Here is a 17,057-nt window from a genome sequence, read left to right as displayed (position 1 = left end):
CCCTTACCCTCTGCACAGAGATCTGCAGCCTCTGCCACCAGCATACTTTTAAATATTATCTGCTTTTTAGTGAACTAAGTGCACTCACTCCTCGAGAGACTTGGAGGAATGTCAGTAGCTTGCAGGAGGGAGCATTGCATATATATGCCCGTTTCTAGATACAGCTGGATCTCAGCAGCTTTTGCCTTTTACCTAACTTGAGAATGTTTAAACTGTTTTCATGGGATGCAAAGACATCTGGCAGCTGGCCTGCCTGTCTGCTGCTTCCCTGGGCTACTTAGTTGTGAACGGATCCTGCATCAGAAATGAGCTGGTGCAAGAGAACACTTGAGAATTCTCCCAGGAAAGTGACTTTGAGCATTGAAGGGATCCAGTAGTTTGAGAATGCCATGAATTTCACTCACATTTCGTGCAGATATTTTAGCTTTGCCTGTATGCAAGGAGAGCTGTTCCTTGAGTCTTTGTGGGTTTTGGAGAAATTAAGTGTGAAGGTTGCAAAGCTCAGCAGAGCAGTATTCCAGTGAAATTAAAAAAGGGAATGGATTCTTGGTTCACTTTTAACATGTTACTCCCCCACTGAGTGTCTGTTTTCCTGAAGGTCTTGCTAAGGAGAGCTTAGCTAGAGAACCTGGTGCTCTCTGCACCATTCAGGCAGTGGGGAGAAATCCCTGTGGCACCACCAAGAGATTCCTCTGCTGGATCTGGGCAGCTCCCTACAAGGAAATGCAGAGATAGCCATGTCACAGAGTAAGAAACAGAGGCTTCTTCAACACAGTGAGCCTCCAGCTGACACTTTCAAGGGCATGTGTGGCAGCTGGTCACAGCTCAGTGTGAGGGGTCGCTGCTGTTTGAATATTCCGATGAGGCTGGTGAGGCCATGGGAGATGTGCTGCCAGGCACTGCTGAGAAATGCAGGCTGGATGGGCTGCCTGCAGTTAGTCACCAGATCTGATGTGTCAGCTCCTGGAGCTCTGACTGCAGGGGCCAGCTCAGCGTGTGGCTTTGCCATCACTGAGTGACCTGCTGCAGCTCTCCGGGCAGTGCATGGACCGCTGGATATCTTTCAGTGAGGGCATACAGGGATTTTTATTAATGTCAAGTCATGATTTTTTTGTTTGAAACCATGTACACTGTGCTGCAGACAGGATTGAGTTGTTTTCTTGCTTAGCCTACCTTTCCACTCCCATCCTCAGCTGCTGTGTCCCCCAAGGAACCATGTTGTTTGCATATCACCCACCACACTTGGCCTGTTACAGGCCCTTCTCTGATAATTTCTGCTATTGAGTGCTGACCCTACTATAAACTTCATATTTCCACTTGAAAATATTTCTCTGACATTCATAAAAACAGGGTTGGGAGCAAACAGCTGTGTGCCTATTGTTGTCGTCTTTACAGTTTGACTTGAAACCAACATAAATCCAGCACTTCTGTTATTCTGGATGGCCTGGCCAGCAAAATAAAGGCAAGATTTAAAGTCAGCATGGGATTTGGTTTGTTCTGTGCTGTAGGAGAGATGAAAACAGCAGAGGGCTCATGAGAAGAGTCTGTCCAGCTAGGCTGCAGCTCTGTCCCTCCTGCCCCAAGCACTTTGCTCCTCAAGAATCCCTGTGAAGCCCCTCAGCAGAAAACCAGCGTGTGGTCCATTGTGGCATATTTGGGTTTAATTTCTGAGCTGCAGAGACACATGTATGTGTTTGAACAGCTGGGAAGGACACTTTTCTCTTTTTAACCGAAATCCTTTTGCTTTAGCCATAGTCAGTGTGTTGCCTATTTTCTTTTTGGTTTGTTTGTTCTCTCTGGAAGGGCTGTGATGCTTTATCGTTCCAGTCTCTTCTGGCTTCAAAGACTCCTCAGAACTGCCAGGCTGGAAGGTGCTCCAGTGGAGAAGATCTTAACTCTCAAAATATTTGAATGTTCTGTTGTGCCTCTGCCAGGGCTAGAAAGTGGGTGCTGGTAGATATTAATTAGCTCCACAAGGAACAAAAGAGAGCTCCCGGGAAAGTCAGTCCTCCTTCAGTATAGACTTGCAGCAGTGTAACATCTGCAGGGACTGAGAACCCATCAAAACAAAGCCTGCTGTGTAGCTGCTTCCACGGGGCCCTGGAAGGGTTTTCCTGACTTGCTGATCCGTGTGCCTTTGTGTTGCTGAGATCCATCTCGATTCCTGATGTTGGCAGCGTCGCGTTCCCTTTGGTAGCTCGTGGCCTTTCTGTGTTCCCAGGGTTGCTGTGGAGGTGGTGACCACGATGACTTCAGCTGACGTGATGTGGCAGGACGGCACCGTGGAGACAAACATCCGCTCCAACGAGCTCATCCCGGTCCATCACCTGGACAACAACGAGTTCTGCCCCGGCGACTTCGTGGTGGACAAAAGAGGTATTGGGTGTCCAAACAATGCTCCCCGGGGAACAAACGTGCTTTTAATTGCAAAGTATTGTTCAGTCTGGCTCCCCTCATGTACAGTCACCGTTCTTAAGTAGCTGCTAGTGCTCTCTTGAGGTGGGCACCTACCAGGGGTGGCAGTGAGTCAGCTGACTTAACATGAATGGCAGCAGAGAGCCTTTATTTACATACCAGAGTTGAACTGTGACAGCAGGCAAGATGTGGAAAGAATAAATGCAAGGAGCCAAGCTAGGACTTCCAGCATTTCTGCAGAACAGGGGTGGCCCACCTTCTCTTTGAAAGTGTCAACAGCTCTGAGCTGTCTCACAGAATGAGGGGAGAAATGAACAGCTCACCTCAGGCTGCTTTCTCTGTGTGGCTGGTCTATCATGACCCTCCCATTTTTTTCATGGGAAGTTTTGGGATCCAGAGGCATCTTCTTGAATCCCTTCTCTTCACCAAACGAATTGTTGATGCTCGTGAAGGTCACAAGTTCAGGGAGACTTAGGAGCTTTTGGATATGAAATACTGGTGACACATATTCTTGCTCTCAGCTCCTTTTTTAGCAGGGGTAGACCCTCAGCAGTGGGGAGCAGAAGGTACTGTCAGGTTGGGTAGCAGGAAAACGGAATTAGCAAAAACAGAGGCTGTTTTTCGTGGCCATTTCCACTGACTGATCTTCTGGGTTGGACACAGTCTGAGGAAACTCGAGTCACCCATCAGCTCCAGCTCTACCAATCTAGTTTGGCAACAATTTTGACTGTGTAGGAAGAACTGTTTTTCCTCATGCCATTCACAAATGGAAGGCATCAGCCATGAGAGCCCTGGAGCTGACAGCCTCAGTCACTGAGCAAAGCCTGTGTTCCTTTGCCTGATTTGTCTGTTTTCTTCCCCACCCTTGTGACCCAAAGCTCAGAGCTCCCAGGACCCCGGGTTGTATGGAGTGGTGCAGTCTGGGGACCACATCGGCCGTACCTGTGTGGTGAAGTGGTTCAAGCTGAAATCCAGCGGAGATGATGTGGAGGTGAGTGACTGCTGGAACCAGCTAAGAGAAAGCAGCCACAAAACAGCACAGGCTTCACAGATAAGCATGGGAATCAGTTCTGCACTGTAGTGTGTCCTTGAGGATGGGAACAGCAATGTGCTTTTGGGCCTGAGAAGCTTAGCTAGAGGTGATGTCACTTCATATTCATAGATGCCTGCAAGGCAGTGAAGAGCAGAGAGTTTACATCCAGTGGTAAACATCAGGCTCTGATATGGATGAAGATTTTTTTCTGCAGCTTTCACGGGCAGTTGATTTCTTGAGTTCGCTGTCTTTGCTAGTTCATGGAAAGAGGATTAATCTATTGCATGTTGTCATGCTTGCCTCTGCCAGGTGCCATTGCCCATAGTCAGCCTAGTGCTTTTTTCTTGGGATTTGTAGGAACACCATTTTCCAGACTCTTGACAGACTGCAGCCTAGCTGGAGACAAGAGGGGGACTCAAACCACATACACCTGGTGTTCTGCTTTCTGCCTTAGGCTGGGACCATATTATCATAGCTGAGCAGGGCTCTTCACATCCAGAAGCAGAACATCAGTCTGGCCTGGGGTTGTGCTCCCATTTCTCATTATTTGTGAGCTCTATTCCTCCAGGAGAAATCAAAGGAAAGATATTTCCCATTAAATGACAAGTTTTTTGTCATATGCTTCCTGTTGCCTTGGATCGTTTCAAAAGTAAACTCTGACCCTTCGGGCCCCAGTGAAGTGCTTTGAGAAACCTGGGTGTTCAGAAGGGAATAAAACATGTCTCATCCTCATGGTGATGTGGAACCTGAAGTAAAAGTGAGGTGAACAGATGAGACAGAATATCTGCTTCCTTTCATTGTTGTGCCCTGATTGACGTCTACAAGGATGAGCTGACAGGAGGGGACACGAGCAGCTCCTTGCAGGCTGTTGGAGCGATGGAACACGGACAGAGTATAACACAAAGTACTTTGAAGTGCTGAAGGTGTGCTGTGGGGGTCAGTGCAGCATCCTGGGGCTGACACATCGTTCTGTCTCCGCTGCAGCTGATCGGGGAGGAGGAGGATGTGAGTGTGTATGACATTGCTGATCATCCGGACTTTCGCTTCCGCACGACTGACATCGTGATCCGGATCGGCAATTCGGATGGAGCCACGGCTAAGGAGGACGAGGTGGGTCCTGGGCACAGTTACTGTGACCACAAGTATTGGTGGCAATACTTATAAGAGTCAATAGGAGGGCTTTAGGCCCCACAGGGGCATCCTAAACTCCCTAGCTTGCTGATTTTGTGTCAGTGTCCCCTGCTGTCGTGAGTAACACATCAGATCTCAGTCTGGTGGAGATGTGACCTTAAAATCCTTTGACCTTGATGACAGTCTACAGCTGAGCAAGAGTAAAAGTTGAGACAAGAACTGAACATAAGCCTGAGGGCTTTTAATCAAACTCTTGCTTAGGATTTCAGAGTAACTTGTAATAAAAGGATATTCTGTGGGCTCCTGAGCAACAGTGAAGGTGGATTTGTCATGAAACCAGTTTCACTTGGCAACACAAGACTGGAGTTCTGGGTTTCACCCGAGTTTTGTACATGTTAATTTTGTTGAACTGAGTGATCTCCTGGGGAGGAAGAGGGAACAATTTATATTGTAGAGGAAACACCCTTACTGTGGAGGGAGACCTCCAGCTTTTGAGCCTGCTGCCCTAAAAAAGCGTTAAAAGGTGTAGTGCAGCCCTTACTGCAGTTCTAGTTTCAGCAGCATGAAACAACATCCCAGCCTGCTCAGCTGACCTAAATAACCTGCTGCCAGGGCAAGGTGCTCCTTACTGTGCACACCCTGAGCAGCTGTGACTTGTCTGTTCATGCCTGTGCTCCGTGGGGAGCCCCCGGTGCTGGGGAGGGGGGAGCTGAGGGCACCCCACTAGAGGGCACCCCCATTCCATGAAATTCCTGTCCCTTGCTGGCACAGCCCCAGCCCTGCTGCCCACAGAAAGGCCTCTGGTCCTGATCACAGATCAGGATCTCCTACCAGACCAGCCCTGCTGGTGCCCTGCTCCTTGTGGAGGGGAGCTTTCCCCACCTCCATAGCAGTGTTGTGTGGTGTCTGTGTGTAGGATGCAAGCGTTGCTTTAAGTGTTTCTCCAGCTCGGGAATATGTGTTGGTCAAAACCTTCCTGCTTGTGCGTGAAGTGCCTGGGAAAGAAAAGGGACTGACAACCCACTCTTGTCTCCACAGCCTTCGGTTGGACAGGTGGCTCGTGTGGATGTCAGCAGTAAAGTGGAAGTGGTGTGGGCTGATAACTCCAAGACTATCATTCTGCCTCAGGTGAGGTCCTGTTCCAGCTCACAATATCCCTGTAATTTTTAGCTGAGTGACGACTCTTGGATTTAAATTCTGGGTGTAGAGAGATTTATTGGGTAAGAGAATCTTCTCTATTGATTGCTGCATTCCCATACGGTAGGGCAGCTTCCCAATTCTGCGAGCACAGGAAAATCCTTCCTCTGTCAGGTCTGGGCAACTAATTGGTCATCACTGCTCTTGAATTTAGAGAATAGGAAAGCCTGGGCAGACTGTTTTTGCCTTCACACATGCACTGCATGCTCACAGCTCTGCCCACATCCCTGCTCCTGGACTCCAGCACCTGCTGCTCTGCAGAGCTCAGGGATCATCTCTTCTGACTGGAGCCAGGGTTGGTGCATTGCCCAACCAAGGCACTGCTGAAAGACTCTTGCATGTTCTGTCTTGCTTATGAAATGGCACCATAGTGGGTTTTTTTGGGTAAAGAAGCTCCTCCGGGGGCTGGGCTAGAGCCACAAGTTGTCACCTCAGCTAACCTAGGAATCAGACTGGAATCCTGTCTCGAGGCAGGGAGGGAAAAGATTTGAGCGCAAGCTTAAAAATACAGATACAAGCCACACTGCTAATCCACTGCACCTCTGAGGTTTCTGCATTGCTCTGAGTTTTTTGTCGTACTGTCATGTAAATGTGCTCACTACTCCCCGTACAGTTTCATCCCTTGTCTTCTCTCCTGGTTTCCTTGGATTAAGGCAGACAGCCTAAAGATAGGAGCCGACCTGTATCTGTAGGGTCCCATCTCCATCACTGTGGCAGTGACACCACTGCCTCGGCTGCAGAGATGCCTTTTGCGAGCACACAAAGCACTTGATGGAGATTTCTTTTTAAACCAAGCAGCTCTGCATTAATTACAGCAGAATAGTCAATGCCCGCACTATGGCAGTGGACTGGAGCCGTACAAAGCAGGCTGCTGTCTCCCTTCCCCCTGTTGTCACATGTGCTTGGATCACAGGCACAATCAGAGGTCTGATGTGTGCTCCACAAAGGGCTGTTCTCACACTGCGGTGCCGGGGCTCTGCAGCAGCTCCTGCTGTGTCACGCCAGTCCCTTCGATTCTGCTCCTCTGCGTAATTACGGGAGTGGGGAAATGTCAGCAGCATGAATTATCAGTTGGTAAAACCGTGATTTATCAATGCCTGACCATGTGCCCAGAGACAAGCTGTCTGGGTGCTTTTTCTCAGCTCTAAAAATAAAGATGGCATAACTGGCTAATTAACTTTCCGATTCAGATTTGGATTAGCTTTGAGGGCAGCGAGTTTTGATGGCTTTTCCTGCCTGCAGTCACTTGTGTTGAACCCAACTAACCTCTACTGGCTGCCTGTCTCTGAGTGGTACAGGACTGGCTCAGCAGTGCTGGTTCAGTTGAAGGCTTTGACAAGATGACTGAGTGTCCATGTGCTTTAGCCTCTGGGGTCATATCTTGCAACATTAAGAGGATTTTTGGGCTGTCATTCAAGTGTCAGAAGCGTGTGGATAAAATGCTCCCATCTTGTAACTCCAAACAAGGCCCTGTAAAGGTGGTCTTGCTCTCCTCATTCTGTGTTGGTGCTCCTACAGCAGGACCTTGTGAGAGACGTAGCTTGTGCAAAAGCAAGTTGTAGAAGGTGAGGCTGGATGGAGTGTGGATGGGTTCAGTTTCCAATAGTGAAAGGGAAGAGAACATTTTATGTAAGAGCTTATTCAACAGCTTGGGTGAGGCTTCATTGTCCCAGCTGAATTTTAAGCAGCAGCCACATATACGCTGCTAAAGCAGCGTGGCAAGGCTCTGACAGCAAGTAATGTGTGCCACAGAAAAGGAAAGCTGGTGTGGGAATGTGTTCCTGGTTCCAGCATTGTCTCTGTGGAAGGATGGAGTGGCAGCCAAACTAGGGCTCTGTGCCAACACAGTTGCTGGTGCAGAAGCAGGACCAGAAATACCAACTCCTTACATGGTACCAAATACCTTCTGAACTAGCTCTGTGTTCAGAAACCCAGGGGCACCCAGGTAGCTGTTTGGCACCTGTCTGTTCTCCTTGGCTGGATCCCAGACACCAGGAGGGCTACAGCCCACTGAAAACTTGTCCTAGTTTCCCCCCAATACTTTGAACAGTGGGGCTGTGTGGTTTCATAATCTGTGCCAGTCAACCCTTTATAGATGGAAGGGTTTGAAACAGCCCAACCAATCCCAGATGGAAGCTCCTTTTCAATGGCTTGCTTTTAAAAGCAACTAAAACTCTGTGTTTCACCCTGAGTCTCACCTAACTTTGCTCTCCTTTAGCACCTGTACAACATTGAATCAGAAATTGAGGAGTCGGACTACGATTCCGTGGACGGCAGCACCAGCGGGGCATCCTCGGAGTGGGAGGATGAAAGTGACAGCTGGGAGACAGACAATGGCCTCATGGATGATGACCACCCGAAAATTGAGGACTTTGAGCCCGAGGAGCCACCAGCAGAGGAGGTGAAAAAGGTAGAGGAACAAGTCCAGGGAGCTGTGGCTATGGCAGTTGCAGATCTTGCTACAGAGAAAGGTGGCAAGGATGGAGCCCCAAAGAGCTTCCGGGAGCTAAAGGAGGCCATCAAGATCTTGGAAAGCCTGAAAAATATGACTGTGGAGCAGCTGCTGACTGGATCTCCCACCTCCCCAACTGTGGAGCTGGAAAAACCCACTCGGGAGAAGAAGTTCTTGGACGATATTAAAAAGCTGCAGGAAAATCTCAAGAAGACCCTGGATAATGTGGCTATTGCTGAGGAGGAAAAGATGGAAGCCATGGTGGAGACAGAGAAGAAAGAAGAAAAAGCAGAGGCACAGACACCAGTGAGGTCAGAGTGGCCCAGTGAGACACCAGTGCTCTGCCAGCAGAGTGGAGGCAAGCCTGGAGTCACCTTCACCAGTGCCAAGGGAGAAGTGTTCTCTGTGTTGGAGTATGCTCCAGGTGAGTGTAGGACACTCTGTCCTTCATTGCTGTCCTACAGCGTTTCTTTCTCCAAAACATTTGCTTTAAGGCCTTTTGAACTGTGTATTTTCTTCTCCCTGGTCATATCCACAGCTCATCAACTGGGGGTGAGAAATTACCATAATTTCTGTAGCACAATGTGCTCTGGGACCCAGACCTGGCTTTTATGTCCCTAGGTGTCTCTAGGCAATGTTGTACCTCCTCAAGCCTCAGAAGTGTACTTCCCTCTTTTCCACACTGGTAACTGATGTAGGAGGGCTGCAGAGATCAGTCACTTCCCATTGCAGAGACTTCCTTGAAAGTTGCAGGGTTTGTTCAGGCTTTTTTTGGTTGAGTTGGCTGAGAAGCAGAGCAGGGACAGCTGGTGTTCTTGGGCTGGGTGTCCTTGGTGGGTGAGTGCTGCCAATATTAACGGCCAGAAATAACAAAGAGCATCTGGTTGTGTGGAACATTGGTGACAGCAGAGCCCAAGGTGCTCACGAGACAGCCAGGCCAGACTTGAGAGGGAAAGGTGGACAAACTGTTCGGAACCTGCAGGTGTGTGTAAAGGAAAAAGGAGAGCTGTGCTTTGCTTTGGCAGAGAAAAAGCCATCACTTTGTGGGATTGTTCTGGCTGTGGGACACTGGGGCACAGGGACAGTGTTGTGTTGGGACTGAGAACAGGAGGTGCAGGTTGTGGCTGCTTTACCTTGTGGGAAACATCAAATAATCTCTCCTGGCTCAGCACCAAAGCAAGTTAACTCCTCTCTTCCACATGATGCATATTACACATGATCAGATTTACCTTCACAAGGAACCTGTGGCAGTTTCCACGGGCAGGCTGTAATCCTGTTCTCTTCCTCGCCCCACAGATTCCCATGCCTTCAAGAAAATGGAGTTCCAGCCCCCAGAAGCCAAGAAGTTCTTCAGCACCGTGCGGAAGGAGATGGCTCTCCTGGCCACCTCCCTGCCCGATGGCATCATGGTTAAAACCTTTGAGGATCGAATGGCAAGTGCCCTGCTCTCAAACGCCTCTGTTGGAGTGCTGGGCTCAGCATCCGGATCACTTTCTTTGGAATTCCCTGCTTAGCCTTAATCCAGCGTGCATTAGAGCTGCAGGAATGTGTGCAGCATGTGAAACAGGGCTGTAATTACCCACAACGGCTGCTTTAGCATTCCCCGAGTCAGGGTGGCCAAACAAGGAGCTCCTGGTTGCAGGAAGCTGGTTCCGGGTGCTGAGCAGGAAGACAGGCAGGCAGCCAGCAAAGGGGCTGGTGTCAGCAGTGAGCAGCTTGGGGATTTTTGGCCATCCTTGCTGCAGATCCAAAGGCTTGAGTGCAGTTTCTGGGGGGAAGGTGCCCTGAGATGTTTTGCTTGAGCTGACTCTTACGAGGGCTGAGTTAATCACATCCCTGCTCTCCCTCTGTGTAAATACAGCCCTTGCAAGGTGAGGGGATGTTTCCCAGTGTCTGACCTGCTGCCTCTCCCCCACAGGATCTCTTCTCAGCACTTATCAAAGGGCCCACACGCACGCCCTACGAAGATGGACTCTTTCTCTTCGACATCCAGCTCCCCAACATCTACCCCGCGGTCCCGCCTCTCTTCCGCTACCTCTCCCAGTGCAGTGGGAGACTGAATCCCAACCTGTATGACAATGGCAAAGTGTGTGTCAGCCTCCTGGGGACGTGGATAGGCAAGGTAACACTGTCATCCACCCGTCTGTGGGGAGCAGGGGTTGTGCTGAGCTGCTTTGGGAACAAGTCACTTCCTACCAGACCTGGGTGACTTCTGGTCTCGGGTGGTGCTTGAACTGGGGGTGGTTTTGGGCTCTGTTTTAGATGCCTGGAGCAGGTAACTGGTAGAGTTTGGCTTTTTCTGGATCTGTATTTGGCTTGTCTGTCCTTCCTCAATGAGAAGCCTGTGGTCAGACCAGCCAGGCTATGGCACAGCAGAGATGCCAACACCAGCATGGGGGGTGTCCTGTTGCTTAGGTCCCTGTCTCCCACACTGTGGACAAATCCTGTAGCATGGTACAAAGTCCAGCTGAAGACTTGGAATAAATAGGGAGCCAGGGACATTGTGTTATGAGCAGGTAGCTGGGCAGCTGGGGAGGGGTTGGAGCTGATGTCTGGTGTGTAGGGTTACACTGTTCCAGGCAGAACTGGCCTGATGGGGTGTGGTGCTGGTAAAAAAATAACGGAGAGGTGGGTTGTTGAGATGGGACACCAGTACATCACGTGCTTCTGGAGTCAGTTCCTTGTTCCTGCTGTGAGCCACAGGCTGTCAGCAACAGGAATGCAGAGGAACTGGGGCCTCACTTCATCTGACAGTTGTCGCAGGGCAAACTGATGGTGCTTCAGCCCTTTAACAAATTTGTGTGTGCATTTCAGGGGACGGAAAGGTGGACCAGTAAATCCAGTCTCCTTCAAGTACTCATCTCCATCCAAGGTAAATGCTCCTGCTGAGCCTGTGGGACAGGAAAAGGTGGTGGGAGGAGGGGATGTTGCCTGGGGGGCACACAGTTGGGATCTGCCACCCCAGTCAGGTTAGTGCTGCCTTTTGCTCTCACCTTGGTGGACAAAGCAGTGTCCTTATCTCTCCACTTGAGCAGTGGGAGCAGGTGCCAGCTTTTCCCATGCCCAGAGTTTTGGCTGCATCCCAGGGCTCTGACACAATGCTTTCCCTTCTTCTCACTGCAGCAGCCAAGCACAGAGCTGATCTGTTTGTTGCTCTGAGCTGACAAAGGTGAACCACTGTGTCCTCAGCCAGTTACCAAAGTTAGTTGAAGTTGCTAAACTGGGCCTCGCTTGCAGGACTTTTTTTTTTTTTATCCCCACTGAGTCACCCGCCCATCCTACATGGGGCATGTTTTGCACATGATGCTGGTGTTTATGCTCCTTCCAAAGCAGAGAATAATCAGGGGTGTGCCTAGACGAGTCCCAGGGCTTCCTGCCATGGGGCTTTGCTCTGCCCTATCCAGTTTGAGAACAGACAGACTAAATCACATAACTTCCTCATGGACAGCTTTCTGTTCAAGGGAGCCCTGTGATTAGAAACCTTTGACACAGAGCAAGGGTTTCTGCCTCGAGTCAGCAGACAACTCCTGCTCCCTGAACCCCCACAGTCCACCTGTATCCTCCTGTGGGGGAAGGACACCACAAGAAAAACCTTTTCTCGTTTACAAAGCCAAGGATCCAAATTTAGAAAGTGAAATACTAAATGTTTTACTGGAGCAACTTGGTACTAGGGAAAAAAAAAATCTGCTCTCCTGCTGCCTGGGCTTTGGGAGACTCATGATCTCACCTCCTCCAGCTCTAATGCAGTTTGTGGCAGGCTGCCAGCAGCCTGGCAGCACCGGTGCCATTGCTACATACGTGTAATTTCATTAGACCAGAAGCAAGCAGGAGAAATCTTGGTAGGGGTGGCTTGTCACAGTATTCTCAGAACTCCCCTGTCTGAAGGGACTGTGCTGGACAGGGCAGGACCTGGCCAGCTCAAAGCTTGGTACCCAAGATTGGCTTTTGTTCTGATTAGGAGGAAGAAAAAAAAAAGCTTTGTGTGTGTTTGTGGGGTTTTTTTCGAGGAGGGGAGTGGGAGGGAAGGAAAAGCAGCTGTGAAACCTCTCTCCTGCTGCCCTTTTGACCTCTGCTGTTGTGTGCCCTCTGCATTGTGCTGGTGGAGGATTGTTCTTGCCAGCCAAGGATCTGGAGGCCACTCCCCGTAGTGTCAGACGTCCCCACTGCATCACACGATGCTCCTCTTGCGACACCAGTCCCTTGCATCCTGCAGGTTCTGGTTGTCCAGCCTGGCCTCTGCTGCCTGCTTGACCCTTGATCTTGAGTCGTGGCCCAGCAGTGCCAGCCTGGGATGGCAGTTCCCGGTGGTGTTCCTCCCTTAACGCCTCGGTGTCCCCTTGTCCCCGCAGGTCTCATCCTGGTGAACGAGCCCTACTACAACGAGGCGGGCTTTGACAGCGACCGGGGGCTGCAGGAGGGCTACGAGAACAGCCGCTGCTACAATGAGATGACGCTGATCCGGGTGGTGCAGTCCATGATGCAGCTGCTGCGCCGGCCCGTCGAGGTCTTTGAGCACGAGATCCGGGAGCACTTCCGCTGCCACGGCTGGCGCCTGGTGTCCCGCATCGAGTCCTGGCTGGAGACCAACGAGCTGGTGGAGCGCAGCCACGAACAGGCCAACGGGGCGTATTCGGCCTCCCCCCTGCCCGCCGGTGCCGCCCTGGCCGAGAGCCCCGGAGACGCTGCGGGGTCGCTGGCCGAGTATGGCAGCAGCTCGGAGCAGGGGGCGGCCGCCGAACTGTCCGACTCGGCGCTCGACGGGAAGGAGGAGCTGGACGAGTTGGAGTTCACGACCCCGACGCCCAACGCCGGTGACCTCCAACAGTACTCAGACTCGGAGAGCACAGGCCAAGCCAGGGGGGACCTGGCCAGAGACCGAACGGACGAGGGGAAGGCTGCCCAGGACTCTGCCGCGCAGCCCAGCGTGAAACCAAAGAAACGGAGAAAGAGCTACCGGAGTTTCCTGCCGGAGAAGAGCGGTTACCCTGACATTGGGTTCCCCCTCTTCCCTTTGTCCAAGGGGTTCATTAAAAGCATCCGCGGTGTCTTGCAGCAGTACCGGGCTGCCTTAGCAGGGGCCAACATCCCAGAGTGGACAGAGGACAAATAAACCATCAGGATAGGGACAGGCAGGTGCAGGGGAGAAGGGAAAGCAGCAGAAAGTAAATTGGCAAATGCCGTTACCAATCAACTGGCTTCTCCTTCCAGCTTTTCTTCCTCAGTTTGGTTTGTTCCAAAGAAGGTGGTAGGCCTGATTGCTCCTCTGAGGAAAGGTTGTCTAAGCATGAATAACTCTTTGCCCCCAGCCCCTTTTCCTTCCCCCTGTCCCATGTACGTGCTCTTCTTGCAAGTTTGACCCTGCAAATGGTAAGATTTGAGACCTGCACAGAAGCAGTCTTGCAGCCACGTTCCCTCTGCACTTTCATCTTGGGGCACCTTTCCACACAAGGACTCTTCCCACCCAGTGCTACACCCAGCAGTTTTTTCTGGTGGGGTTCCAGCCAGGAGAAGGGATTGCTGTAGTTTCTGGAAATGAAGGGCAATGCCCTCCCAGTCTTTCATTTTTCTTGGCATTCCCATGGGTTCTATGAAGTCTACCCCAGCTTATCTGTACTTAGACATTGGATTGTGTTTGCATTGGAGTTGTCTACACCATACAGAGTTGCTCTAGTCTTAGTTGTTCACTGATAGCTACAAGGTTCTTCTGGTTGGGATTGGTAGGCAGGGCCAGAGCTCTGCACTGACTCTCATGCTGCCCTGGTAGTGCTGTGGGGTTTCCATCCAGTTCTGCAACTTCCAGTTGTTCTCCCGAAAGCAAGTCTAGCCATCCCCACTTCTTTTTCTCCAGAGTAAGGCAAACTTCCCTTTTCCCCACCATGCATGCCTGTCTTCTAGAAATTCATGGGATTCAGAGTTCTGCCCTCGTTTCTTGCTTAGGTATCCACATCTTCCGTTCCCAGCGATCCCGGCTGTCACACAGCACTACACCCACCCTGGATCCCCTCCTCACCCGGGCAGGCGGCAGCGAGTGATCCTGGGGCCTGTTGTAGATCTGGCAAGAGTCTGGATGGTCCTGGCATGGCTGCTGCTCCCTCATCCAGCTGCACAGGGGTGTTCTGGAGCTGCTTGAGCCGGGGGTCACCCAAGGGAAGGGGCTGCCATGTCGTGGCAAGGCTCTGTTGCAGCAGCAGCGGTTTGTGGCAGTTCCTGGGCTGTTACATCAGACACTGGTGTGGGCTGTTATCAGTTCCTTCTCTCACCAGCTGTTTCCCATGGTGGGTCAGCTCTGCCTGCAGTGTTGTGGGCGCAGCACCTCCTGTCCCTAATCCCAACCCCAGCAGTGCTGGACGCTCTGGGAAGCAGCTGGTGAGGAGGGCAGGCAGTGCCTCAGCAACCTGAGCCGGGTGACCATGAGCACTTTGAAGCAGTGACTTGCCAGAGTCCCATGGTCAAGACACCTTCCCGAGGCCTCTGGTCCTGTCTGCACACACTTTAACCTTCACTTCTGGAGCTGGGAGATCACACTCCAGCACTACTGCCTTTGCCCAGCGTTCAGGCATTGAGAGGCACCCATTTAGCATCCACGTGGAGCACAGTCTGTCAGGGAGAGTCCGTTGGTCCTTCCAGCTGCACAGGGAGACACCGGTGCCAGGCTTCCCGGGGACCAGTCGGGCTGAGCAGATGGCTCTGCCAGAAGTAAGGATGGAGCCAAAGCTCTCCTTTGCTCTTGCCCAGCATGGCTGTGGTCTCTTCCCCTCCCCCCCAGGCCAAGGTCTGACCTCGGTTAGAAACAAGGAACAGCCGGAGAATGCCGCACGTTGGCGTGGTGCTTTCTGCTCCCTGAAACACCAAGGGCTGCACCCACCAGCCCAAATCCCCCCCACCCAGCTCCCTGCTCGTTCCAGCTGCCCCCCTGATGCTCCAGGGGTGGCTGCACAAAGCCCTTCCCGTGTCCCCATCCACGCTGCCTGGATTGTGGAAGGCTCGCGCTGCTCTTGGTGCTCTGGAGGACACGGGGCTTGACTGTGAGTGCAGACCTGGGCTGAGAGCTCTCCAGGTACTGGTCTGTGGGTGGATCACCTGTGCAGCAGCTCTGGCTCTGCTCTGGCAGCGGGAGCTCTCCGTGCCTGTCAGGTGGGAGGTCTGGCAGACCCCGCTTTGGGGTGCAGAGGTGCTGAGAGCCCTGGGCAGGGCAGTGTGAGCTGCAGCTGCAGCCACGGCCCCGTTCTGCAGTGAATGGATCCCTTTGAGCGGAGCGCGGGGGCGTCTCCAGAGTGTTGGGGCCGAGGGGTGAGGCCACTGCTCCAGGGCAGGCAGAGAGGCTGGTTCCACTAATGATTAAACCTCTTCCAGGCAAAACCACGGTTGGTGATCCACAGACACTACCTCCTCTGTCCCAGTGCTGGGCCGTGGCTGCCCTGTCCGGAGGAGGGAGGGAGAAACCCTCTGGGGGTGGAGGAGCTGTAGGGTTCCACTGTGCCCCCACCTTTACTCTCTGCAGCTCTCATCTCACAGGGCAGGGGCTCGGCAGGCAGCGTGTCCTCCCCTTTGCCCAAAAAGTCTCTGATCCTAGTCAAGAGCTTTTGCACAGGCTGCTGGGGCTCCCTCCGAGGAGGTGTGCGAGGCCTTCTGGAATGGGATGCTGCTCCCCCCCGGCATTGCTCGCTCTCTGCAGCTGTCCCAAACCCAAGCGTGCACAGAGGTTTACAAAATTTTCTAAAGCTTTTGATAATGTGAAGCTCCTGGGTGATGAGGTTGGTGGTGAGCACACTGCAGCTATGTAATTTTTTTTGTGTATGTATGTAATATTTAAGGGTAACAAAATTTAAAAGGCTAAAACCTTAAAAAAAAAAATTTAAAAACACACAAAAAAAGCCAAAGCATGATGCATATTGTTAGCCTTAAAACTGGCTACACGACTGTGTGATGTACAAATGAGAGCAGCCTGTAACTGTTTTAAGTGCTGGGGTTGGGGAAGAAGCATTACAAAATCAGTTTGTAGCCTTGATTCTGTACAGTATTTAATGAATTAAAAAAAAAAACCCAGACCTGACTATTGAGGCCATGCTTAGAGGTGTGTCGTTCACGTGCAGATGTGGATGCTTGGTTGCTTACGATATATGTATAAAGTGCTGTGTGACCATTAAAACTTTTTTTACCTGCAGATTTTTTTTTTGTTTGTTTGTTTGGCTAACCAAGGTGTAATAAAGGAGGGAAGATGACTTGCCATTAAATTTTGCCTCTGTGAGTAGTTATGACTGCTGTCTCTTTCTTTCCCTTCCCCACCCCCTGCACTTCTCTGGCGCATCCCTGTGCCAGGCTCTGGGCTGGAGGGGGGGAATGAATGCTGTGTTTGCCCCTCGTGGGTGCCCTCCCTGCACCCCCTCTGCCTGCAGGAGCAGTGTCTTGGTGTGCTGAGACTCGCGGCTTTGCAGTTGTTCAAACCTCTTGAAGGGCGGGCGGCACCTCTGCCACCTCCCTCGGGCGCCGGGAGCGAGGGGCTGTTCGGGAGGATCGGCTCGCTGCTGCTGTCCAACAGGTTTTGGAAGCAGATGGGTGATGGAAAAGATGTGCGGCAAAACCTGGGAAAGGGGAGGGGGAGGGTGATCCCAGCCGAGCCGCTGCTGTGAGCACACAGCCGTTCCCGGTGGAGACTCCAGGGAGCCTTTCAGGTGCTGTGAGCCTGAACGGCTCCGCTCTGCTGAGCTGTGTCACTCGGCAGAGACAGCCAAGAGCTCCGAGGGTGTCCCCTGCCCTGGGCTCTCCCTCCAGCAGCTCAAGAGGGTTAGGGAGTTACTGCTCAGCCTGTTTTTACACCTGGCCCAATGC

The 17,057-nt window shown here is 51.8% G+C and overlaps 1 protein-coding gene across 1 annotated transcript in view; it reads left to right on the top strand.

Moving 5' to 3' along the window:
• The window catches only part of UBE2O (ubiquitin conjugating enzyme E2 O), a 60,748-nt gene extending 44,269 nt beyond the window's left edge, over positions 1-16,479 (top strand). Inside the window, exons 10-18 of the mRNA XM_027886049.1 lie at positions 2,222-2,376; positions 3,294-3,406; positions 4,433-4,558; positions 5,618-5,707; positions 7,995-8,652; positions 9,525-9,661; positions 10,147-10,350; positions 11,043-11,100; positions 12,578-16,479. Of these exons, the coding sequence (XP_027741850.1) occupies positions 2,222-2,376; positions 3,294-3,406; positions 4,433-4,558; positions 5,618-5,707; positions 7,995-8,652; positions 9,525-9,661; positions 10,147-10,350; positions 11,043-11,100; positions 12,578-13,338 (2,302 nt within the window). The 3' untranslated portion in view covers positions 13,339-16,479. The remainder of the gene's footprint in view (positions 1-2,221; positions 2,377-3,293; positions 3,407-4,432; positions 4,559-5,617; positions 5,708-7,994; positions 8,653-9,524; positions 9,662-10,146; positions 10,351-11,042; positions 11,101-12,577) is intronic.
• The last annotated feature ends 578 nt before the right edge of the window (positions 16,480-17,057 follow it).

Source organism: Empidonax traillii, unplaced genomic scaffold (assembly GCF_003031625.1).
Source record: "Empidonax traillii isolate 1590-97213 ecotype Southwest subspecies unplaced genomic scaffold, ASM303162v1 scaffold177:size1754471, whole genome shotgun sequence".
NCBI lineage: Eukaryota > Metazoa > Chordata > Aves > Passeriformes > Tyrannidae > Empidonax > Empidonax traillii.
The sequence above is the reverse complement of the archived record's forward strand: the minus strand, read 5'-3'. Positions and strand labels throughout refer to the sequence as shown.